General features: G+C 46.5%; 5 protein-coding genes across 12 annotated transcripts in view; 3 read left to right on the top strand and 2 right to left on the bottom strand.

Moving 5' to 3' along the window:
* The window catches only part of CELF1 (CUGBP Elav-like family member 1), a 53,593-nt gene extending 52,816 nt beyond the window's left edge, over window positions 1–777 (bottom strand). For all 5 annotated transcript variants that reach the window (XM_077784214.1, XM_031505038.2, XM_031505039.2 and 2 more), the window contains exon 1: window positions 717–777. The gene's annotated coding sequence lies outside the window, so the exon portion shown is untranslated. The remainder of the gene's footprint in view (window positions 1–716) is intronic.
* Window positions 778–989: 212 nt separating this feature from the next.
* On the top strand, window positions 990–3,263 carry PTPMT1 (protein tyrosine phosphatase mitochondrial 1). Of its 2 annotated transcripts, none has more exons than XM_021533265.3 (4): window positions 990–1,202; window positions 1,273–1,353; window positions 1,888–2,079; window positions 2,951–3,263. In XM_021533265.3, exons 1-4 carry the CDS (start codon window positions 1,032–1,034, stop codon window positions 3,080–3,082), a joined length of 576 nt encoding a protein of 191 aa, XP_021388940.1. In that variant the 5' UTR covers window positions 990–1,031; the 3' UTR covers window positions 3,083–3,263. The 2 variants fall into 2 exon arrangements, with proteins under 2 accessions (XP_021388940.1, XP_077640345.1); XM_077784219.1 differs by having other exon boundaries at window positions 2,895–3,160.
* Window positions 3,264–3,374: 111 nt separating this feature from the next.
* On the bottom strand, window positions 3,375–22,742 carry KBTBD4 (kelch repeat and BTB domain containing 4). 3 transcript variants are annotated; one of them, XM_021533262.3, is made up of 4 exons: window positions 22,596–22,742; window positions 8,150–8,770; window positions 5,578–5,684; window positions 3,375–5,002 (listed from the first exon to the last, which is right to left on the bottom strand). In XM_021533262.3, exons 1-4 carry the CDS (start codon window positions 22,612–22,614, stop codon window positions 4,142–4,144), a joined length of 1,608 nt encoding a protein of 535 aa, XP_021388937.1. In that variant the 5' UTR covers window positions 22,615–22,742; the 3' UTR covers window positions 3,375–4,141. The 3 variants fall into 3 exon arrangements, with proteins under 3 accessions (XP_021388937.1, XP_021388936.1, XP_021388938.1); XM_021533261.3 differs by lacking the exon at window positions 22,596–22,742 and adding an exon at window positions 11,145–11,282; XM_021533263.2 differs by lacking the exon at window positions 22,596–22,742 and adding an exon at window positions 11,207–11,276.
* NDUFS3 (NADH:ubiquinone oxidoreductase core subunit S3) lies at window positions 11,355–15,598 on the top strand. The gene is made up of 7 exons (XM_021533629.3): window positions 11,355–11,400; window positions 11,496–11,558; window positions 12,324–12,421; window positions 12,686–12,835; window positions 13,620–13,745; window positions 14,011–14,130; window positions 15,351–15,598. The coding sequence occupies exons 1-7, from the start codon at window positions 11,355–11,357 to the stop codon at window positions 15,516–15,518; spliced, it is 771 nt and encodes a 256-aa protein (XP_021389304.1). The 3' UTR covers window positions 15,519–15,598.
* Window positions 20,461–23,652, top strand: FAM180B (family with sequence similarity 180 member B). The gene is made up of 3 exons (XM_021533600.3): window positions 20,461–20,590; window positions 22,450–22,517; window positions 23,040–23,652. Exons 1-3 carry the CDS (start codon window positions 20,524–20,526, stop codon window positions 23,481–23,483), a joined length of 579 nt encoding a protein of 192 aa, XP_021389275.2. The 5' UTR covers window positions 20,461–20,523; the 3' UTR covers window positions 23,484–23,652.
* Window positions 23,653–24,682: the final 1,030 nt, after the last annotated feature.

Raw genomic sequence — 24,682 nt, forward strand, 5'->3', positions numbered from 1 at the left:
CCTCTTCCTGCTTCATTCCAGTAGTGTCTGTCACGCCTTCTCATACTCGAGGACTGCAAATCCTCACACTGCACTGAACTCCAATTTCCCTGATCGTGCTTCTCGTATGCCGGACTCGCCTCCACCCCTAGTGCACCAGCACACATTTCACCGCTCCAGCGGACAGACCCGCGCCATACCGACGACAACAGCAACCGCACCCCAGGTTCCTGCAGCTGCCCGGGGCGCCCAGCCCGGCAGGCGGACGGCGGCCGAGCCCGGGGCGGCCGCTCCCCCGCCTGGGGGTCCGCCCGGCCCCGCCGCAGCCCCCCCGCCCCCAATGGCGCCGCCGCCGCGGGCCGAGCTCGCACCCGCAGCGCCACCGCCCGCGGCGCTGTCAGCGCTCGGATCAGATACGACACCCGGCAGCCTCCCGCTCCGGGCCCCGGAGGGGCTCCCGGCGGGGCGGCACCGCCCCGGGATGGCGCGCACGGGGCGGCGGCGGCTCCCCCGCGGGCCGGAGCGGGGCGGCCGCCCCGGCCCGGCCCGGCCCGGCCCGAGCGGCCTCGCGGCGGGAGCGCCGGGGAACGGGGCAGAAGGGGCAAGGAGCCGTTACCTGCGCGAGGCGGATCGCGCTTCCCGCCGGCTCGGCTCGGCCCCGCGCCGTCCCCGCCGTGCCGTGCTGTCCCTGCCGTGCCGTGCGCGGCCCGAGCTCCTCCCGGCGGCGCCGCCCTCACCTGCCCCGGGATCCGCCCGCGCCCCGCTCCGCTGCCTGCGCCGCCTCGGGCCGGCTCTGCAAGATGGCGGCGCTTCCGGGAGAGACCACGGCGGGCGCGGCGTGGGGGGGCCGGGGCGGAGCGCCCGCCCCCCGCGCTCTGCCCGCCCCGCCGCGCCTCTCCCGGCCCCGCCCCGCTCCGGCCCTGCCGGGCGCCTCCCGCCCGCGGCCCGGCCCCGCCGCGGGCGTCCCCGCTGGTGACGCTCGGTGCGCGCGTCCGCGGCGCTCCCCCGCCCGTCGGCCCGGCCCGGCGCGGTGCGGCGCGGCCTCAGCGCGCATGGGGGTGGTGGAGGCGCTGGGCGCCGGCGCGGCGCGGCTTCTTTTCTACCCCTCGCTGCTGTACACGGTGGCGCGGGCGCGGCTGCCCGGGTCCCACCGGCCCTGGTTCCACCGCATCGACGAGGTCGTGCTGCTCGGGGCGCTGCCGCTGCGGGGGCGCATCCGCAGGGTAAGGCGGGCGCGGCGGGGCGGGCCGGGCCGAGAGGAGCCGCGGTCCCTTACGGTGCCTGTGCCCGCAGCTGGTGGCGGAGGAGAACGTGCGCGGCGTGGTCACCCTCACTGAGGACTACGAGACCCGGTTCCTCTGTTTTTCTCCCCAGGTGAGCCCCGGGATTGCTGGTGTGTCCCTCCCCACCTCCGACCAGCCCTCCCGCCCGGTCTCTCATCGCCGTCTGTCCCGGCACAGGTGAGGCTTTAGCCGCCTCCTGCCGTCATCCCGGCAGCAACCGCCAAGTCCTGTGATAGCAAAGCTGGGACTACTCGTACCTAAGCAGACTTAAAAAACTGTGCGTCAAACCGGTAAAACGTGAGCATGCGAGTGAACTGCAGCTGCAGTAGCAGGGAAATACAGGAAGCATGCAGCCCACGTACATCACTATACAGGAATGCCTTTAGGGTTGGAAAGAGATTCCAACCTCCCTCTTTCTCTTCAGCTGAAACACATTTTTTCTACTTTAACTACTACCTTCTGATGACCAGGACTGAAATTTCCATACATCTGATTTGAAGGATTGATGTTCAAAGTCTGTTTACAGCCTCTCTGAATTTCCCAACCGTCTCAACAGGTTCTGAGTTTCTTTCAGTAAAAAAACAGCCCAAAAGTTCACTGACCAAATCTGCTATGTCTGTTACAGGAATGGGAGGCAATGGGAGTGGAGCAACTGCGTCTTAGCACTGTAGATCTAACGGGAGTCCCCACCTTGGAAAACCTGCACAAGGGCGTGGAGTTCATCCTGAGACACCGAGCCCATGGTAACAGCGTCTATGTGCACTGCAAGGCAGGACGCTCCCGCAGTGCCACCATGGTGGCAGCATACTTAATTCAGGTCAGAAGTCTCTGCTAAATGGGGTGAATTTTCATTAAAAAATGGAAATAAAATGCAGACAACCTTTATAGTTTACTCTTGCTCAGGGTGTCTGAGCATGTACAGGTTAATATTTCATGATTTTACAGAGCTTGGACACCCATTGTAAGAGAGGCCTCAAACTTACCTTGTTTTGAATCCAAATTTTGAATTATTCCGCTTTTCTTATTTCTTTTTGTGGAGGAACAGATTGAGGTGAGAATAACAAGTCACTCAGGAACATACGTTTATCTCACTTAGCAGATAAACATACTTTTTTGTTGTTCGTATTTTCTCCTTGGTTCACTGGAGTGGTGAGCCTTCCTACACTTTTCCATAAACGCAATTCAGGATCAAGAGAACTGACTTGTTTTCTGAGTTCCTCTACCAACCCCACTGGGGAAGCCAGCACTAAGAACAAAATCCCACCTGTGAATTCTTCCCTTGGTGTTACTAAGTGCTCCCTGGAAAATCTTCCATTACTGTTGAAAAGAAAAGTTTCTCACTAAGTGTTCAAATGCAGTGGGAGTACCAGTAGAGATAAAAAAAAAAAAAAAAATAAAAATCAAGCTGCATTTTTGCTCTGGTCTAGTGGGGCTAGAACAGGAAACTGTTCACAACAAGAAGGAAGGCTGAGTGAGGCAGAAAGTGGAGGACATAGGCAGCAACCATTCCTCTATAACTGAGCAACTCATTTAATGAATGTGTGACTTGCAGGCCTCTCTGAGAGGAACACTGAGTAAACGTAGGGGGCAAAGCAGCAGCAAGCTTTCTAACACCTCTAATATTGCCCATAGCCTCCAGGATGGTTCCATCAACTGGATTTTCACTTGCTGGGTTTCTGCCATTTCAGCTGCATCACTGGAGCCCTCAGGAAGCAATAGAGGCCATTGCCAAAATTCGTCCTCACATCCTCATTCGACACAAGCAAGTGCAGGTCCTGGAGAAATTTCACAGGAACATGATCACTGGGAGAACTGCATAACTTAGTAAGAACTAATCAAAATCAGAATCAAAATCCTCATTTCAGCTGCTATAAAAAAAGTTTTTATGATTATCAAAAGCTTAAGGGTTTTAATTCTTGACTATCAATAAAGAATGTTTTACTGTAAGGGGGAAATAGGGCTGTTTCATTAAAGCTTTCTTTTCTTATGGCTAATATCCTAGATCTTTTGGACCCCTATAGTACTTTTCTACACATCAATGCTGAGCAGAACTGCAATCCACAGGAAGTTCAAAAATATTTGTATTTGAAGCAAAGAGAAAAAAACAAAATATTTTGTCTCAGTAGAGACTTTATTTAGATTCTTACCCAAAGGGTTACAGTGCCAACAGAGAGGGGTAGGAGGAAGTGATCTTATTTCTGTCTTTTCACCAACACTATGTTATAATTACAGGTGGGGATTTCCTGTACAGTAAAGGAAGTCAATGCTCTAAAAATGATCTCCCTCTTTATACTAGGTGATGACAGAGCAGTAAGCAAGTACTCAGTTGGTTACCACTCCCCTAGAAGTGCTGAATGTAACCTAAGGGTCCTGGGATCAGTTCTGGAATCTGACTGCCAGGCCCTCCTTCTGCAATAGGACACAGGAATGTTTAAATGGGGCATCCCTGGGGGACACAGTGCACGTCTAACTCTGTGACTGACACAGCAGCAACACGCAGTCTCCTAGGCAGTTAAAACTATAGCAGTCTGGGCCAAGGAGTATGTTCTCCATATGCCACAGGATTTTTTAGTGGTGGATTGGTTCCAGGCCAAAATAGCCATTTGCTGCTGTTTGGGCCTCAAATGCAAGCAGCTTATCATCAAGGAATCAAAGTAGTAGTATTTAGTCCATCTGAAATCTAAGATACAACAGTTCAATAGTGGTTTCAATAGTGCTATGTAAAAGAATAGGTCCAGAGTCAGAAAGCCTGTACTTCCTCTGCACAGGTACAGAGAATGGGGTCTTTACTGGATGTTGTGAGCTTGTAGTAGGGACTGGTGCTGAGGGTCGTAGGTGTAGCACAGCAAGACACTGTTGCTGTCTATCACTAGGCCTGTTTAGGCCAGGACAAACTGCAGGTTAGTGAGCAGCACTTTGACGCCACTTGTGACTGTTACAACAGAGGTGGCTGGGTTAAGTTTAAAAGTATTTGCATCGCCCTTTTTATAGCGGTCACGAAAGACATAGATGCTGCCATTGCAGCTGGCAATTTTCCAGAGGGATGGTACTGAGCTCCAGGCATCTGGGAGGCACAGCCGGGTGAAGCTATCCAGCAGGGGATTGTAGCAGAGCAGGGAATCCCCCTCGGCCACAATAAACACCACATCCTTGTGCACAGCAGCGTGCATGCACCCTGCAAAAGGCAGTACGTATGGCTTCACGTGGCATTTCTCTGTGTTGGTATCATAGCACTGAATGAGCCGAGAGGGCTTGGTGAAGAAGTCTAAGTCATTTTCCTCCCCACCCAACAGGTAAATGACACCATTAAGGTTCACCCCTGCAGCTCCAGAGACTGCCACTTCCAACTGGCTGGTCTCTGTCCAGACGTTGTCTCGTACTCTGTAATATATGACAGCATTAGAGAGAGTGTCCTGTAGAGTTTTCCCCCCCAGTGAATATATTGCATCCTTGCTTGGCACAGAGACGAGGGTGTGCTGGAGCCGGTCACGGGGCAGAGGAGCACACCATTCCCAATCTATAGTTGCATTGTTGCATTTCCACATGCGCCGTGGAATGGAGCCACCAACGACATACAGGTCACTACCGTGCTTGCAGGCCGCGGTGATCTGGTGACACAGGCTGTTCTGGCCACTCACACTGATGGAGTCATCATCAGCACAGTGCAGAGAGACAGCGAGGGAATGTGTACGTGATGACTCCTTTCCAATCAGGTAGATGTGAACATTTTCTCCAATCACCTGAGCGAAAGTAGAAGTGTGTCAGCAAAATTACATCTGTTCACACAAACATCAGTGATGCTCAAGACTGAATTTTTCAGTTTAGGACCCATCTGTGGGCCTGAGGTGTATAACCTCCTTCCCCAGTTCTGCCACCCTAGAACATTCAGGATTCAGAGCCTCAAGGCCTTTTCAAGATACCATTCATATCTGACAGTCAAATAGCCACACATGTCACTGGAACACAAGGGTTCATGGTTTAGGTGAGGGCCAGTTACATCACTGACGGAGTACAGTTGTTACAAGGCAAATGTCAAACATATATTTCTGAACAGTTTATTTGGTAACTGAGGTGAAATAAGTTATTTGTGGCACTGCTCCAGTCACCAGTAAAAGCAGCCTCAGGTTAAATGAAAAAAAGGCTGTCAGTGGGGTTGTTTATGACACTGAAAGTATCCTCTCACAAGCACCATGAATTTCAATGACATTTGTGTATTGTAACTTTGAAGTCAGACCTGTGAGCAGAATACCCTGCCCTGAGAAGTGTGAAACCACCAAGTGATACATCAGCCCCAGAACATAAGGTCTTTTTATACCTTCAGACTCGATCGAAGAGTCTCTGAAAAGCCCGCTCGCTCCTCCTTGTTGAAGTTGATCCAGGTTTCTATGGCAACTGTTGGATTCTGAGAACATGGAACGCCATCTGCAGTGCGGGGACAGAAAGGCATTTATGGTATCTAGACAAAGGTGTGTGTACTCAGGAACACCCTTTTCCTGCGGCTGCCTCCCCTCCACTCCCATCACAAAACCTACTTTCTAGAGACAAAAAACAGACAGAGGTGTTTATAGATTTTGTCAGGCATGATCAGCACTGCCAGCCAGCCATATACATTAATTTGGGTAACTGTAAGAAGACAGCTGCAGATCCTAAGCACTTTGGGTGAGTTTCAGCAATCTATTCAGGAATCTATGTCCAAAGGAAATAGGACAGGAAAGAGAACTTACATACTGTGTGATGATGACAAATACTTTCTTATTTAATCATTTAGGCAGAAAGATTCTGTTATTGAGAATCTCACCTGCCTTTCTTTCTGGCTGGTCCTAGAAACCTATCCAACAAAAATCATCTACAAAATACGTCTGGGCACTGTCAGGTAGCTGATCCTCATGACTGAACATCTGCTGTTGCTGCTATCCTCAACATTTGGAAATCCCCAATGAGCTACTAGAGCTTTTCTTAGCTGTGTGACAGTAGGAAACACTCCAGAGAATGCATCAGATTTAAATATCTTTGAAGACATAACTGGAAGTTTTGGTTAAACCACAAAGTCTTAAATCATCATCATCATCAGTACATTACCACAGTTTGAAAGCCAGCAATTATGCCTGTGTTCACTGAGAAGCTTCCCTATGAAGACTCTGATTTTGTAGTCTGTTCATGACAAACTCTGAATTCAATGATGCTGAAGGCACCAGATAAATTCCAATGCTTTTCTCTATAGTGGAAGGGAGCAGAAAAAGTGTGGCACAAAAGCAGGTATTTCAACTCTATTTAAAAGGATTCCCATAAGCTAACCATCACATGTAGTGTCTATATAGAAAAACAATTTTTTTAAAATTGGTCCTAGAGTGCAACAGAAGAATTTATTTAACTTAATAAATTACTATTTTATTAAAATAATTTTAATCCTTGCCACTAAAAGTTTCCTCTATTTAATTCCCCATTAACTTAACAAAGATGAAGGAAAGGCAAAATAAAAGGATCTTTCCTACCAGCAGTAGGGAAGTATTTCAGATTTTAATCCATTTTATGAGCTAAGTTGTGGCAAAAATACTGAGTAATGTAATTCTACATATAAAAATAGACAATGCATAGAAAAAAGTTATACTGAACAATTGTTTTACTTTAGGACCACAGGTGCTAAAGTCCATAGTCCTAAAACTGTTTTTTATGTGGAATCCCTAAGAAACTAAATGTGATTGACCTATACAGTTTTATTTCATTATATTAGAAGTTTTTTTAAATGAACTTGTGACTTATTTTAAAAACTTTAGCTAGATAGTTATCAAAATTACTCTAAGTTTATCACAGTTTTTGAGCAATCAGTACATATACTCAATAGGTTCTTGACTGTAAATTTCTTTAGATGCAATAGAGATAATTTAATGCAATATATGTAAAGACTCTCATATGCATAGCATCAATTCTAGAGGCTAGTTTAAGTCTCATGGATAGATTTGCCAGTGTTCCAAAGGAGCCAGTCATGATAGGTTTATTTTTGCAACTGCATATAAAACACATGACACACAAAGTCTCATTAATTACTCAGTTACAAAGAGTAATTAAAAGCAAGAAAGAGGCACATTTGGATGTATGAGCTACTTCCACATTCTTGCTTCCTCTAGCAATGATACATTACTGCAGAAGAATGGGCTTATGACTGCAGCTTCCTGGAGAGGTTAACAAGTTGTGACTGTACCTACTAGGGCAGCAGATCTTTACGGATTGGTGGAAGCTGGAATAAGTTGTTCATGTGTTGACATGTCCTTCACAACTTTGAGTCATGGCACCCATTACTGTGGAAGGCTATTACCTTTACAAGAAGGGCAATTACTGTATTATTCCATTTCAGTCAGTTGAGTGCCTAAGTAATCCTAGCAATTATATACAGTTGTAAATAACACTAAAATAGTCTAAAATATGTGCTCAAGCCTTCTTACAGATGTTAGTTATTGCATTACTATGTTAAATGGTTATGAGCTAAAGGGATAAAAAATACTTTCATTAGATGTGCATTTCTGGAGTGGTGAAGCCAATGCTTCTTTGTTTTACTTTTAATGCAAACAAAATTAAAACAAATTGTTGGAAGCTGGGTTTAAAAAATGTGTAACACTTCTAACCTGTTGACTCGGGAACTGCTGTGAATTTCCAGCATCCTGTATGTCCCTTTTCTATAGCTTAGATGTTTCATGTCCAGTAACAATTAATAGTTTGGGGCTTTTTCTGATAAAGGTATCCAGAATGTTTTGCTCTGCCTTGTTTAGATAATATGAATAGACAGTGATTAGGAAAATTTGTATCTTTCCATCTATTTCATTCACTACCTGATCAGACTCTGAAAGTCTCTTTGTACATCCACATCCTAGGTAGTTTCAAGAACTCCTTACCTGTAAGGATGTCTGTCAGCAGGCGGAGAGGCAGGTGTAGGAACTCCTCTGTCTCCTGCAGCTGAGACAAATGTGATTTTGCACAGTGTTTGGCAGCTGTGTAGAGCTCCATGTCACTGTGTTGATCTGCCAACCACATGACCTGCAGACAGTTTCTAACCTGCACTGTACGGGCCAGAAAACGGGAGCACTCTTCAAAAAGGGCAGTCAGCTGGTACATGTCTGCCACTTCATAAGTTTCCTGCAACTCCTCTGCCCTCAGCTTTACAGTTCCATGGTAAATATAGTCCACAAGGAGCTGAAAGACACTCTCACTAACATCCTGCAGCTCAATCACCCGGTTGTGGGCCTCCTTTAGGTTGGAAGTGAACATAGAACGAAAAAAGCAGCTCTGAGCTGAGAGGACCAAACGGTGCAGCTGGAATTCTTTGCCTTCCACTGATATTGTAACATCAGCAAAGAGCTCATCCTCCAAGCATAATTTCATAATACCCTGGGCCACACGGCCTGAGTGGGAGCGGTCAGTGAAGGTGTAATTCACAAAGTAGTTTTCTTCTGCAGAGGAGCCTCCAGTCTCTTCTGATGAGTCCATGGTGCTGCACAAATCAGACCTCCAGCAATCTGTAAAATCACAATAATTATACTGCTTTCTCTCACCACTTACAAGATTATGCAGTACTTCAGGGTACAGAGAAAAATCAAACATATTGGTAAGAGTCCAGCATATTTTAGACTTAACATAAATAGCACAGGCAGAAACTTATGCTTGAGCTTCAGAATCTCAAACAGCAAATGAGAAGTTGGCATAATAAAAATTATAATATATACCAAACTTCCAGTACAGTGAACATCATATCCCAGCAGGGCTGGGAGATGTGCGTATCTGTTCACCACTCGTTTCACTGACACAAAGAAATGCACCAAGTTATTCAAGCGGAAAGTCCAGCAACTGCCCTAGGAAACTTGTAAAGCCAAAAAAAGCAGCAGCAGCAGCATAGCTGGACTAGATGTGAAAAGGATTACAGCATCATACTAAAAAAGAGCACAGGCAGCAGTTCATATCATCAGGAGGTGTTAATTACTGTCAAAACCCAATGATGAATCTGTATCCAGATGAATTTGTTTTTACCAAAAAGATACACGAGATGTCTGCCTGACATAGCCACCAGTCCTTCAAGCTAACCAAATGAGATAACTGATAGTTATGCTGTTTGTTAATGTACCAGTCAACTTCAGCATGCAAAACAACATTTTAGATGTCATTAGTCACTGTTTTCCAAGTGGAAAGGGGATCAAAATTTAAAAGAAAATGCCTCTTAGCAGGTACCACGGATTTTTGCAGTGCTCCAGGTAGTTTGGGGTCAGAAAATCTTCTGAAACACAGGACTACTACAGCAAGGAGCTATTTTTTTACCATGGCTCTTGGCAGCATTAGGAACAGTTGCCTACCTGCATTCATTTAAGACTTATTTTTACAACTGAACTACCAGCCATGATGTTTAATATCAGAAATTTCTTCAATTAATAATGAACATTATTTCAAGAACAATGTTTCATGAAGATGTGATTTTTTTTTTCTCCAGCACATTCATAGTTACTCTTCCACGGTTTATCTTGCTAAACATACATTTTCTTACAATTACTCTGCTTGATCAGGAGGATTCCTAAGTTCTTTGTTCAGATTCTGTTCATGCAAAGTAGTGTCTACATCCCTTACTGGCTGGACAAGTCCACCTCATCTCTGGTGATACCCTGCCTTAATTATACTCTAATCTAGATTTTACTGTAGTTCTGGTCTGTCTGAAAAGTACCTATATATTAGTCTATCAGAGACAGAGAAACTGCACTCAGCATAGAACATATCAGTACTATTTTTCCAGCTTTACAAAGCATGAGCCTATCCAGCAAATTGGCTTCCACTTCAGTTAAAGCTCTTTATCCCTACAGTCAAGGTGCTTAGGAGCTTCAGCCCAGAATGCAGAAGAGACCACACAGAGGACCAGGATATAGACAAATTAACTACTCTGCCCACAGAACCAGCTGCCCACACTGCCCTGTTCAACTCCCAGAGGACTGATGCCAAGTCACAAAAGAAATGCCAAGAAGCAGCTAAAGACTGCAAATCTCACATCTTCCTTGAAGACACCCAGACAAAGCTCCCCTTTGCACGCATGGTGTCTTGGCTATAAAGAAAGAGGCATGCAGGACAGTTAACTATAAAGTCAACCCATATGCTCCATAAATTCCATAGGCCTAGCTATCAGTGATACTGGTTTAACCAACACCTAATACACCTCCTTCACAGGATCACAGAATCACTTAAGTTGGAAAAATCCTCTGAGACCATCTATGCCAACCTATGGCTGAACACCACCATGTCAACTAAACCATAGTACTGAGTGCCAGATCCAGTCTGAAACACCTCCAGGGACAGCAATACCACCACTCCCTGGGCAGTCCATTCCCATCTCTAATCATCCTTCCTGTGAAGAAGTTTTTCCTGATGTCCAGCCTAAAGCTCACGTTGCAGTTTAAGCCTGTGTTCTCTCGGCTTGTCGCTGGTTGCCTGGGAGAAGAGGCCAATCCCCAGCTGGCTACACCCTCCTTTCAGGCAGTTGGAGAGGGTGGTAAGGTCATCTTTGAGCCTCCTTTTCTCCAGGCTAAACAACACAGCTCCCTCAGCCGCTTCTCATAGAACCTGTGCTCCAGCTTCCTTCGTTCCTTGCTCCTGACACAGTCGGGGATGTCACGGCGGCGCCCGGGATCGGAGAACCCCTAAGCACAACTGACAACGACCCCAGGGCCCGGGCCGGGGAGAAGGCAGGAAAGGAGGCTGACCCTCGGAAAAAGGCAGACCCCCAGCAGGACGGCGCTGACGCTGCGCAAGGCTCAGCGCCGGCTCACCCGGGGCTGCCGGGCTCCGCCGCGCTCCCGCCCGCACCTCCCGGCGCTCGCTGCCCCGGCCGGCCCGGCGGCCGCGCCGCGCGGCACCCACCTGCGGCGCCTCCCTTCATGCCGCCGCCCCGGGCTGCCCCAGCGGCTGCTCCCGGCCCTCACCCTGCGCCAGGCGCCGCCGGGCACTCTCCGATTCCGCCCACCGACCCGGAGCCGTCCCCGGGAAGCTCTTCGCGCGCTTCCGCCCCCGGGGGAAGCGCGGCGGCGCTTTCCGCTTCCGCCCCGTGCCCTTGCCCGTTCTGTCCGCGGGATGTGGGCGGCAGCGGCGCGGGGCCTGGCGCGGGCCGCGCTGCGAGGTGAGGCTCGGGCGCTGTGCCGGGGCAGTGCCGGGGGCCGGGCCGGGCCGGGCGGTTGGCGGTGGTCGGTGAGACGTGTCCGTTTCTCTCCGCAGCTGGCGCGGCACCGGCGGCGGCGCGGGCCCGGCTGGCGGGGAGCTCGGCCGCGGACACTCGCCGTAAGTGAGGGGCCGGTTTGGGGCCGGGGGGCGGAGGCGGCCCGAGGCGTGCGGTTCTGCCGCTGCCGCCGGCGGGAGGGCGCCGAAGCGGCCCACGGACGTTCCCCGGCGGAGGAATCGTTTCAGTGAGCCTGTGGGGAAAGGCTTGGTCCGGTCACCCGAAAACCCCAAGTGCGCAGAAAAGTGGCTGTGTTGGAACCGTACTTGCTGTGGGTTCCCGTGCTCGCTCTGGGTTCCTGTCTGCATCCTTTCTCACATACGGGGCCAAAGCTGTCCCTGGGCAACAGCTTCATAGCCCTTCATTGCACTGACCCTTACGACGCTTTTAGTCGTAACTTTGAAAAATCCCACCCCAACAACGTGAGTTCCTAGAGTATTTTGATTACGAGGGACTTGCTAAGATGTTGACATGTCCAGCAAACCCAGAAAACAAGGCCCTTTCTAGACGCAGCTGGAATGACATGAGCAAATCCTACGTTCAATCTACATTGATTGTTCTGTCATCTCTGTTGCACTCTTTTTCATCTGGCTGTTTACTTTACATCATCTTGTATAATTCATGCTGCTCTTAGTCTACAAAATTTTAGCACTGACACAAATTTCCTTCATTATCAAAGTTTCTAGTTCCATCTTTTGTGTAACACAAGGACATTGCTATAGCGTAGTTTGTGACAGACAGCTAGCCTGGTTAAAAGGAGTTACTATTATTTCTGTAGCTTTCTGTATTCCCTATCATAATCTTGGAAACTTAATTTTTCTCCTTAGCTACTGTCAGACCAAAAAATGAAGTGGAACAGAAGCAGTTATGTGCTTTTGGGGAGTACGTGGCTGAGATTCTGCCCAAGTATATCCAGCAGGTACAGGTAGGTGCTGTTCAAGAAATTGTTCTTGTGGTGGGACAGGATCCAGTGAACACACTGCTTTTGTGTTACCTGTTCTGAGAAGTTGTTCTGGGAAAGAAAAGTGGTCAGAATTCAATGAGAAGTACTGTTATTTTAAGCCCCTTGATCTCATGCCTTTTTGTGTCTGTTGTATCTCTTTGTTTGAGTGTTCTGCTGAAATCAGTATCACTTTTGGTCCTGTTGGTGTTTGTACTCCTGCCATTCCCACTGTTCTGTTTTCATCAGGTGACCTGTTTCAATGAGCTGGAACTTCTGATCCATCCAGATGGGATCATTCCTGTCCTGACCTTCCTTCGTGATCACACCAATGCCCAGTTCAAATCCTTGGCAGACCTGACTGCTGTTGATGTCCCGTCTCGGCAGTACCGCTTTGAGGTAGGAACCACTCACAGGTGCAGTACTTGGAGGGCTTCACAAGTGCTGATGGCTGTGGGTGCTGTTGCACTCTGACCACTTTCTTTTGTTTCTGGCAGTGAGAAAAAATTTCATGAGCTGTAGATAGAATTCTTTTAGTCAAAGGCCTCCAGTTGCTTAAGAAGTGGAATTTTTTTTAATTCAATATTTTTCTTTCAAAAATCAAGGTAGTATATTCATAGAAATAATAGAAATGTAGACCTTAATTAATCTTTTCCAGTCACCAAGGCAGTATCAAACAAGGCTTTAAAATTCCTTACGAATTTTTGGGATCTTCTTTTCAATCTGCTTGTAGTATGTCATAAACAGCCTTTATACTAGACTTCATCACCACAGAAGTTGGAAACGTTCCCTGGTATTCAACTCTTGCTGAAAATTAAGTGTATTTTTTCCTAGCTTTTTCCCATTGATAGTAACTGTAAGAGTGATTGATGGCCATTTTCTTTGAGACAGACCATTCATTGTCAAGTGTTTCCATCCTTCCAGTAGTCTCACTTTTTAAGATTTAGTATCTGTCTTCATTTCTCTGTCATCAGTCATGACGTCTAGCTTTTGTCACACTTCTAAGGATCAAAGTGATGAGCTGTTGGAACTTCAGTTGTAGGAATGTCTTCTAGTGGCCAGCTCTGAAGTGCTGAATGCAATCCTGCTCATAAAGAATATTTGAAATGGTCCTTATGTGGCTTTTCTTAGGCAGTGGTGTACTGCAAGGAGATCCATAAATGCTGCCTGTTCTCTGCTTCAGATTGTGTACAACCTCTTGTCACTGCGGTTCAACAGCCGCATCCGTGTGAAGACGTACACCGATGAGTTGACACCCATCGACTCAGCAGTGCCTGTGCACAAGGCAGCAAACTGGTATGAAAGAGAGGTGAGTGCTGGTGTGCTTGGGAGCAGAGTCTTTGTGGAGAGAGGCTGTATTTTCCCAATTAAAATGATTCCCCAACACCCTCAGGAAGAAAGAGAGAAGTGGCTGCCTCTTCAGAGCGGGAGATAAAATTATGTTTGATTTGCTTTTGAATTAATTCCCACATCAGTTTTGCTGGCACTGTACTGAGATTTTATGGATATAACACATGCAGGTTTTTGGTTTTTTTTCAAATACAGTTCAACTAACTTGGCTCCCTTTCATTTAGGTTTGGGACATGTATGGTGTTTTCTTTGCCAACCACCCTGATCTAAGGCGAATCCTCACAGATTATGGGTTTGAGGGCCATCCATTCCGGAAGGACTTCCCACTCTCTGGTTATGTGGAGGTAGGAGATATAGTCATGTCTAAAGTTACCAGATCTCTCCAATGCTCTTTTCTGAGTTCCAGTACAAAGATGTGACTGCTTTACAATTACTTGTCTGTATTTCAGAGGAGTTATATAAATATGCATAGAAATTTGCATTATCACACAAAATATCATCCATAATAAGGCAGTTTAAGGCTGGAGAAATTGAGAGAATGTTATATCCTGTATACCAAAGATACTTGTCAGGCAGAGGAAGTGCTTCTGCTTTCAGCATGTTTTCTGGAAGATTAAAGTTTCCACTGCAAAACTGAGATGTCTAGAAGGATAAAGGACTGAACTCTTCTTGATTCAGTTGGAACTTCACTTTGTTGTGTGTTTGTAGGCCCAGATTATAAAACTCTTATTAAACTGACTCTTGCTCTTTACCATTTACCTCTGTCTGCCAGCCACAGGTGAAATGAGAGTGTTTGGTATCTGTCTAGTTTCAAATGACTGCCCTGTAGAAGCAGGTGTATTTGGTGCAGTGTTAAGACTGAGTAGTGTCTTAGAAGGAAACAGTGAAGTTCTGCAAAAAAGAGGCTGTTTTAAGAAATGTAGAAATAAGAAAATCCTGCAAGCAAGGATAAGGCAGCATCTCCTCATCTGGGGTTCAGAGATATGGAGTGGCACAGTGAGGATAAAATAAGCCTATCAGAAGTGTCTGGTACTCACCTGCATTCCATCCTGGTTGTCTTCTTTTTTTCCCCTTGTTCTGTGTGTTACACTAAAAATTAGAGCAACTAAAACCACAGAAGTGCCATATTATAAAGAGTCATGAGTGTAGTCCTCAGCCATGCAGGCCCAGGGTGGGCCATCTTATTTCAGTGACTCAGGAGAAATTCCTTTGCAAAGTGACAAATTAAATGTGCTATTGCACGTGAACTTCATGTGGACTGTTAGGGTGGGTGCTCCTCAGTCTGGGTGCTTAGTCATGACACCTGAGGGCATGGTAGCAAAGCAAAGCAGAGGGTTTTCTTGGCCACTCCAGAGATCTCAGTAGCATCTAGAGAGCTCTTGTTAATTATTGAGGAGAACTGCTGCTGTGGCAGAGGCTTGTGGGCGTGTGTTTTTCCCATGAGTAAGAAGCAGAGTTGTCTGCACAGAGGGTGGTCTGGGTCAGTGCTGGCTCACAGTGCACAGCAGACATGCTGCAGGAGCAGGGTGCAGGTGACTGGCCTGTGTCCTTTGTGCTGTTCCAGGTGCGGTATGATGATGAAGTCAAACGGGTGGTGGCAGAGCCCGTGGAGCTGGCTCAGGAATTTCGCAAGTTCGATCTGAATAGCCCATGGGAGGCATTTCCTGCCTATCGTCCAGCTCCAGAACCCCTGAAAATAGAAGCAGGAGCCAAGAAAGAAGATGCCAAATAGCAGCAGAAGGAAGCAGATGTGCAACACCATCCTTTCTCTTCCAAGATAGTATTTATAATAATAAAAATTGATATGAGATACTTGCCTGTTGTGATCTCGTCAATAATGTTTTCAACTAGATGAAAAGCACAAGGCCTGGGAATGCTGATTTACAGTCCTTATGATCCAACTGGTAGCTGTTTAGCTGGTGCTTTGAATTGTCAAACGGGATTTGTCTTTTTGGTTTGCAAATTGAACCGAGTGCAGCCATTGTCTGTGGCCTAGTGTTTCTTGAACAGTGCTTCTGCCAGCAGTCTCTGCAGGTAAGCAGGTAAATATCAGAACCTGAGCACTCCTTAGAGACTCCACTGAAGTGGAGTTTGGGCAATGGGACAGCAGTTTCATAGCTCCAGGATAAGTGTTGGGAAGATGGTAATAATATGGCAAAAAAGGCAAAGCCTGTGTAAACTATTCTAATGCAGTTCCTGTTAGGACAACACAAATGTACATCAATATAGACCTAAGCAATTACGGAAATCTCTGTTTCCAGAGGGAGCTGCAGGTCACTTCTGATGTGACACTCCCTCTGGCTTTTTCTTCAAGCAGTCTTTATTTTCTCCAGCACCTTCAGAGTGTGTTTTCTTTTCCCTGCAGCCAAAAATATACCCCTCCCTTGTCTGATAGACAAGAGTCTGTGTATTTCTGTCAATATTCCAATTATTTTGAGCTCTATGATACAATAGCATTACCACTTCCTTTGCTCTTGCGGAAAATCTCTTTTTTTTCCAAAAAAGCTGGAAGAATGCTGTAGTTCAGTCCACCCACCACCTGTTTGAATGGGATTACATTACAGCAGTCATCAATTAATAATGTCCCTTGTCCTTGGTCCAGAGAATGCATAATGCTGTTCTGGACGGGAAAGCTGCCAGACTTCACTAAGATCTGAAAACTGTTTATATAAGAGATTTCATGAAATAATTCACAGTTTGTAGAGATTCCCTGAATCGATACTTAAGCTTTTAAATTGTAACAGCACTAATTAAAATAGGTATTTGGGGGAGATTAGGGTATGGAATGGAGGAAGGGTTACAACAAGAGTAAATTCAATAAAGAAAAAAAACCCCTACTTGCTGTGACTAGAATATGATCTCTTTCCAAGAATAAACACTGAACTGTATTCTAAGAATTTGGTTTCATATTTGTTTCTGCCCCATCCTTATAAGCATGGACTGGTTAATTTTTTTTTTTTAAATTTTTAAAATTTTGTTTCAGCTGCTGTGGCCAGCAGTGTTTGGGATGTGAGTCAACAGTGTTCTCTGGTTAAAATAAATAGCATTAGCCACTCATCTTAAAAGTTACAGCTCTACATGGGAAGGAGAAGTGAACACAGATCAGCAGAAGTTTGGGGTTTTATACAATTCTTAGCTCTATTTTGGATCTGTCTTCAATTGAGCAGATTAAATAGGAAATGAACTTTAAGTTCTTCCTACAAGACGTTCCACAGTTGGTTGTTTCCTTGCAGTGGCTTTCATAGTATCCTGATGCCTATTGTGCAAGAAAAAGTTTCTGGTGCCACTTCTATCACCATGAAGATTCTTTATAAATGAGATTTCCTCTCTGTGTTCTCCTTTATCTCAGGTTGCTTGGGCCACCACACCAAGACCTATGATCTATATATTATAAAAATATGCATTTCCCAGTACAATAAGTCAGACTGATGGTAGCAGGAACACTAGGAAATTTACCTTTAAAATTAATGTTTTTTCAGAGGGAGAATTTGATCAACATCAAGAAATGTCAGACATGATGCCTGTCAAGTTAGACAATATGCAAGGTTTGCCCAAGAATGTGTGAACTGGAAAAGCAGCCAGCCCACTGGGATCAGGCATTGGCTCCAGCAGGTCTTCAATATGTGGAATAGTTGCAAGTGGACCTGAATCTCTTCTCATTAAGGAAGCCTGGGAGATCACGAAGGCTGCAATTTACTCACCTAGGCTCATTATCCCAGGGCAAAAGAGGTTGCACAGCCTTATGGAATAATTGTGCACTCCTCTTCCTCCACTGCTCCTGAGCTCCAGAGGCCATTTTGCTTGTGGAGCCTGCTCACTCTGGGCTCCTTCTCGCTGGTGGTCGCTTGCTTTGTGCTAGACAAGGCTGGGGTCAACTTGGCCAAGCACAAAGCTGTCTTCTAAACCCTGCCTGTTTTGTACTGCCAGCTGTTGCGGGGTTTGTTTGCCTGGGTTGGATTCCCCAGCTGCAGGAGGATGTAGCAGCTGTAAGGATGTAAGTCAGATGTAGCTGACTTATAGGCACACTATACAGAAGAGAGATTTTCTGGTACTGAAGGGACAGATAGACTTTAGATGATGACTCACAGTCACCACATTGAACTTCTCCAGCTAAGTAGGTTTTGCTGGTGTTTTCCAGAACCCTGGCATTTCTCCCTACAGCCAGGCAAACAGACTGTCTTCCCTGAGGATGTGGGTACTGACAGTGTCAGGGTGCCCACCTACCTCATGTGCAGTAGGTGCAGTGGGATGGGGCCCTCTCTGTCACTTTTACACAGCTCATTACTCCTTCAAGCAGTAGATGCTGCTCACAAACTGAAACCAAAGGACAAGGAAAACATCCTTGTAAGGACTGGCAGCTCCATACCTGGAAAATACCAGTATTACAGAGGTCCTGTCTGGTTACAGTCAGGCCTTCACTCCTGCTTCCCTCAAGATTTTGTTACTTCTTCCACTCCAGTAACTCAAATATCACTTTTTCTGGGAGCCACATATGTCCTTTCCCTCTTTCTTCAATCTTCTTCCTTCCTTGATCATCTCTCAGACATCCCCAGGCTGGGGAGTAATCTCCCCAAGTTCTGGGTGAGATGATCGAAGCAAGAGGTTTCTTCAATTCCATAAGCAGAATTTCCCTTTTGTGAATGTGCTCTCTCCCTGAAGTCCTACTTCAAAGAAACTTCCCTCTTAAAGAGGCTCTTCTGGTGCTACACCTTGTGCATCAATCAGCATCCAGTTTTTGACCCTTTTTCCCTTGTTCTCATTTCCCAAGTTCCTGCTTCTGAAGGTCATGGTGAAAAAGAAGAAACCAGTCAAGCTGTCCCTGCATAAACCTGGCTTGTGATCTTTTGAAACTGCTCCAGCAACAGACGGTATGGCCAGGGGAGTGCAGAGTGGCAGGGCTGTGCTCAGCTGTGAGTACCTGGCAAGGACAAAATCCTTCAGGAGGAGCAGGTGCCCTGCCTAACATTGCAGTACATGCAGGGACTTAGTGCAGCTGTCAGAAATTCAGCCTTTTTTCTGTGCAAGTATTTCTGCTGTACAGAGAGCTATGGAATATTTTTATCACTCTGAAATTGCCTTTGTGGGATAGTGAGGTAGTTCTACAAAATTCCCCTAGCTCAAGGCAGTATCCACACTGATGCTTGTCCCTTTTCTGCCATTGTGTCAGTCACCTGAGCACAGCCCCCAAGCCTCCTCTCTTCTCCCTCCCACCAACGTGGCTGTACTCCCCCAGGCACTTCAGCTGCAAGCTGTTCCTAGGAAATTCTGCTGTTGACAAAATCATGTACAGCTCTCACAGATGTTGGCCAAAATCCTGTTGGGCAATCCTCTTCATGTCATGTGCTGCAAGTTAGAGGGAGGCTGTTTCATGGGCTGCAAAACACAGGGGTTTTTCCATAGTGGCTTCTAGACAAAGTCATGTGTACACTGTGGCCTAAAAGGGACCCTGGCACAAAGCAGAAGGCACATCAATCTCACTGCACAGATTGGCCATAAGTGTCTGCCTCTTGGGTAGCTTGTGATTCAGTTTAATAAAGGAAGAAAGGAATGCAAGTGAAGAGTAAGCAGCAGAAAATAATGGAAAACGGAAGCAGCTCAGCATGACCTGAAGATACCTAAGCCTATGACAGAAAACAGATCTTGCTTTGAATCCAACCTGAGGGGAAGAGTGGCTCTGGATATTGTGGACCCCTCTGTGATGCTTCCATTTTGTGCAGGAGGTAATACCAACCAGCACATCATCCCAGCCCTTAGTACACTATCTGGTGACAGTATGTCCTGACTGATACCCTGTAACTTCCTGAGCAAGCAATGCATTTCAGCTTTACCTTCTCTCTTTTCTAGGCAGACTTCTTTTTCCCTTTAACCTAGAGAGATGGCATTAGTTCTCATTTATACATATTACTGAATATTTGTATAACCCTGGCATTACATTCTGTGCCATACAGAATAGAAATACAGAACAGTTTGACTGGGGACTTAGCACTAACAAATATGTAAAGATTTGTAGTGAACAGACATCTCCTGTAAAGTGAATCAAATGAAATTTTGTCTATGTAATTTAGAACATCTAAGGGCGACTATGCTCACTGTAACCCAAAAGTCCACTCACAGGAGAGGAAGATGAAGTGCTAAAGCCTGAGCCACTTTGATACTTGGTGTTTGTTAGGTCACTGTACTGAGTTCTCCCTCCGGGGGGGTTTGATACAGAACTGAGCCAGTGACACTTCTTCTGCCTGCTTGTATGTTTTGGCTGCTACTGCCCTTCCATGAATCTGCAGTCTGCTAGCTTTATCTGTTTGTGACATTCCAGGATTGTTTTCAGATTTTTGAACCCAGGAAAAAGGAAAACTGAAATGTGACAGAGACACTGTGTAGAAATGGAAGGGACTAGGGGGTCCTCACTTCTTAAGAGGCAAACATATGTAGTGGAATTTCTTGCAACTAACAGCTTCCTATAATCATTGCAGTGGAAAGTCAATCTTTGAAAAGGAAGCTTGAACGATTCTGCCAAAAACATCACAACAAAGTTTTCCAAGTTTCCAAAATATGACGGAAAACATCCTTCGGGGTCAACAACTTGAACTGCAAGCCCTTCCCAGGGCTGTGACCAGAAACACAGAAAGATGGATGCATTCCAAGAGAGGCTGCTGGGATCCGAAGCAGCACGGGAAGACGCCCCAGGCGAGCAGCTGTGGCGTGGGGCGCGTCATTGTCGCAGAGCGGGTGGTGCTGCCATGGCCCGGGCACAGCTCAGCTCCTGGCTGCTCCTGTGTGTGTTTGCTGCATCCCAGAGGCTGGCAGGTAGGGAGCACATCTGTTAGCGACATGGCCCCTTGGCTTGGCAAACCTTTGTGCAATGCCATTTGTGTGATGCTTTGCTGCTCCTCCAAATGCTGCTCCTCCAAATGCCTGGCCCGAGGCCTCAGGCAGCTGCACTGGCATGGGATAGAGCTGGAGTCCAGCTGGGGGGGTTTTGCACTGGTACATCCTTGCAGGTTGAAGACCTGCTGCTGTGTTTGGTGGCAAGGGGAGGATTTTCTTGGGTCTCCGCTGAAAAAATAATCTCCTGCAATACTGTTTGTGGATTTTCTATATGCTTTTTTGGAAACAAAACCCCACCCAACCCTGTTGAGTGATAAAATAAGTAAGAATTTTCCCTTCCCCAGGGAATACTTACGTTTTTATTCCAATACATTATCTGTTGTGCTTTGTTACATTTTTCTCTATTCAAAAATCTTCCACTGTGTATATTTATGAGGCAGTAACTAATAAGGGCAGTTTGGCACCTATTCAGCAGATGCACTGACTTTGCAGCTGGTCAGACATTTCTCAGGAGAGGGTTCTGTGAGGTGGGAGCATCGGTTACTAGAGACAATACCAAGCAAATAAATTTTCAGATGATATAATGCTTTCACCTGAGCTAAAAGCCTTGCTGGTACATCTGTGGAGGACTAGAAAAAAGAAGCTACATCCCTGCTCACATTCCAAAGCCACAGCTGGCTTGGATCACAGAGCTTGCAGCTGTGCAGAGAAACAAACACTGCAGGCTGCCGGCTGGCAGTGCACTTCTCCAGAAGCTCGTGCATCTCCCTGAAAAGGTCTAATCAAAAATGAGGATTTGGAAGTGTTTTTTGGTAGCAGTCATCACACGTGTGTAGTACTAAATAATTTTTCTACTTTTTATATGCTCCTGCTGACTTTAACTCTGGTATTCAATGTAAATCCTTACTTTTTTTTTTAATATATGTATGAAAAAGCTTTCATCCATTTAAAAATGAAAAAAAAAAAAAGCCCATAAATATATTGGAGAGCTTACTATTTTATATGAGCTTTTTCCATTTCATATTTCTTAACCTGAGGGATGAGCCTCTAAGAAGTAGAAGAGGGTCTTGGCTACCTCATGACACAGAGGAGGGAGGGGATGCAGCCTCTCTTTCACAGTCCTGGACCAAGACTGCTTATGTCTCCTTTTTCATACACACAAAGAAAGAAATAGATGCGACAGTTAAAGCACTGTAAGTATTAGGAAATGAAAAATGAACAATTCTTAGGATTAATGTGACTTTCATATTCAAAAACTGCCATTCCTCTGGCCTCATATCCATTTTCCTCAGTTTTACATGATGTCATATGTCCCAGCAAGTAATTAGCTGGACATCAAATGAGCCATAATGGATCTGGCAAGGATTCTTTTATCCTCACACTCTTCCAGCAGCAGAAGCTTAAGGAAGAAGTAGATAACCAGGATAAGCATCAGTTTCTGTTTCTAGCAGCATCTTGAGGAGCCTGCCAGCACCCTCCTTTCACTGGGCAGCATTACTTTCTCCAGCAATAACTGCTAACCAGCCAAACCCCATTGGCTCAAACCCCATCCATTCTCGGTGTGAGAGTCTTCCTTGCTGCCTGTCAAAGCAGTGCCTTGCTGCTGTATGCTTTAGCTCTGCTGGCAGCACTGAGGGCTGTGATATCCAAAACCTCGCCTCAACCACTGCTTCTCTTAAAAAGCTTGTTTTGCTTATCAAAATCCCGTGGTCAGCATCTGTCATATTTGGCAAGCTGAGTGGTAGCTCAGGAATGTTGAAGATGTTATTGACAATCAAATGGCAAAACCAGTAAACATGAAGGTCTTGTGCTACCAAGCTCTGTCTGATGTTTTCCAGATGAACATCCTCACAGCGGCACCAACAGAGCCCGTCGTGGCCCAGAGGACGCTGGCATCATGTTAGAGGTCTCCTGAGCACTGGGGGCTCTGGGCCGAGGCGCTGTTAGTGCCCACGCTCCCACCTGCCTGCACGTAAAAACTCACCTGTTCTGTTTGTTCTCATCCCTGCCGGATTTCAGGACCCCCGGAGAACGCCTCGGCGATGCCCAATGGCATTTGTGCCCCCTGGCACTGCGGGGCGCAGCCCACGGCGGCTGTGCCCGCGCCGGGACAAGGGACCGGCCCCGCTGGGCTTGGAGGCGGCCGCACCGGGGAGCGGCTGCGGCGGGGCTGCGGGGGGACGGCGGGGCGGGAGGCGGAGCTGCACAGCGGGGAAACGGGCTGTGGGGATGCTCGGAACCGGGCTGTAGGGATGCTCGGAACCGGGCTGTGGGGCTGGCAGAGAAGGACGCGCACTGGGTCCCTCACGGCCCCGCCGACCCGCCCGAGGTGTGCTCGGCGGCGCTGCGTTGGGCTTTGCCCGCAGCGCGTCCGGCAGCGGTGCAGCTGTGCGGGGCTTTCCGTGACAGCGCTGCCCCTCTCTTCCAGATGCTCTGGGGAAGGCTGGATATCCAGACCAACGGGACAATCCGGCTGCGGGATGAAGAGCTGGCCTCCCTACGCCCGGCACGGCGCCTCCTGCAGGTTTTAGAGGAGGAAGTTCCCAAAACACCGGCAGAGATTGAGCAGCACCTGAGATACTATTCACTGACCGACGCTCCCTTGCCTCCGACAGAGTTCGACCGTCTCCTTTTCACCAGTGTTTACAGTGCCTATCAGGTTCGCTCCATGCAGGGTCTGGATAAATCCCCCTGGATTGGCTTTTTCTCTCAGCTGGTTGATGAAATCTTCCGTGACCTGTGCAAGGGGCTCTGCCCTGCAAATACCACTCTCCTCCAGGCTTCCTGGCCTTGGAAGGAGAAGCCTTCACATTTAGCATCCCTGAAACATTTCTATCGCTCTAACCTGGCCAGGACCAAGAGAGACACCTAAAGAGGGAACCCCCGTAGGAAAGGGCACACCTGGCTTCAGCTGCCTCCTTGGTTATTTTCAATGCTTTCCACAGTGTGCAGGACTTTCAATAAATATGCCACACCCTTTTGTCCTGCTTTCTGCACTGTGCTGACAACCCCCTCAGGATTTATGCGCAAGCTTTTATTTTTAAATGAAAAAAGGACAAAAGTGCATTTCTCCCTTTTCTGATTTTTTGCTAAGTGAGCTGTGCTGAATGGGGCAGTGCTATTTAGATGTCTTATCTATCTTGATCACTGATGCTCAGGAGAGATGGCTTGGAAGTATTTTTCTAAGATATTATGCTGGTGTCACAGCTGACTTCCTTTCAGATAATTCAGTTCACTCTCCTTATATTCTCACTGTGGTTTCAGACAAATACAAGATCTTTTCTCCTCTCCAGTAGCAGCTAAGCAGGTTTTGTTGTGTTTCATTATATAGGTCACATATTTAATTTAATTTTTCTCCTCATGTGGCATCATATTTTATGTGTCAACAGCAATTTCCCATATCACGTATTAATTTTTCTTTAAAAGGCAACCTGAAAAGGTATGTATTCCATGAAGCTTTCTAGTGTTTGCATATCATATTTACACATATACACAGCTTTGTTTCAGTTATCATTTTGGAATATACTTCCTGAAATCTCATTTAAATTCTGAAGAATCCTGACCTAGTTATTTCTTCAGCAGATTTTGCCTTTCTTCTATAAAGTTTTTTTTTTTTTGTACAGCTGTGGCATTTTACAAGCCAAACATAATAAACACATAGTCTCTATCAGAAATATAATTATTTTACAAAAAGACATCATTAACATTTGTCTGTCTTAAACACTGTGGTGTGGAATTAGATAAATGTAATTGTCTCCTCAGGAGGGTTTTGATTTTGATTCTTGTTGTTTCTAGCAGATTTCCTGCTGCACCTATAGGTACATAAATTTCAAACGTTCATTGCATGTGCTTAGACAATGGGATCCATAATTCCCTTTCTATCAATATAATTTTTCCATGTTAGACAAAAGAGGCATGTGTGACCTTCAGAGTGGGAACTGCTAGTTTCTGACCTAGTTAATCTTATTCCAAGCCATTGTAGCCCAACAGATGGAGAGGGAAAATGGTAAGGCAGGAACAAGAAGCCTGGAAGCAAGATGCTCCAGACAATGGCTTTAGAGGTCAGCTAAG

This window comes from Lonchura striata, chromosome 6 (assembly GCF_046129695.1).
Source record: "Lonchura striata isolate bLonStr1 chromosome 6, bLonStr1.mat, whole genome shotgun sequence".
Lineage (NCBI taxonomy): Eukaryota > Metazoa > Chordata > Aves > Passeriformes > Estrildidae > Lonchura > Lonchura striata.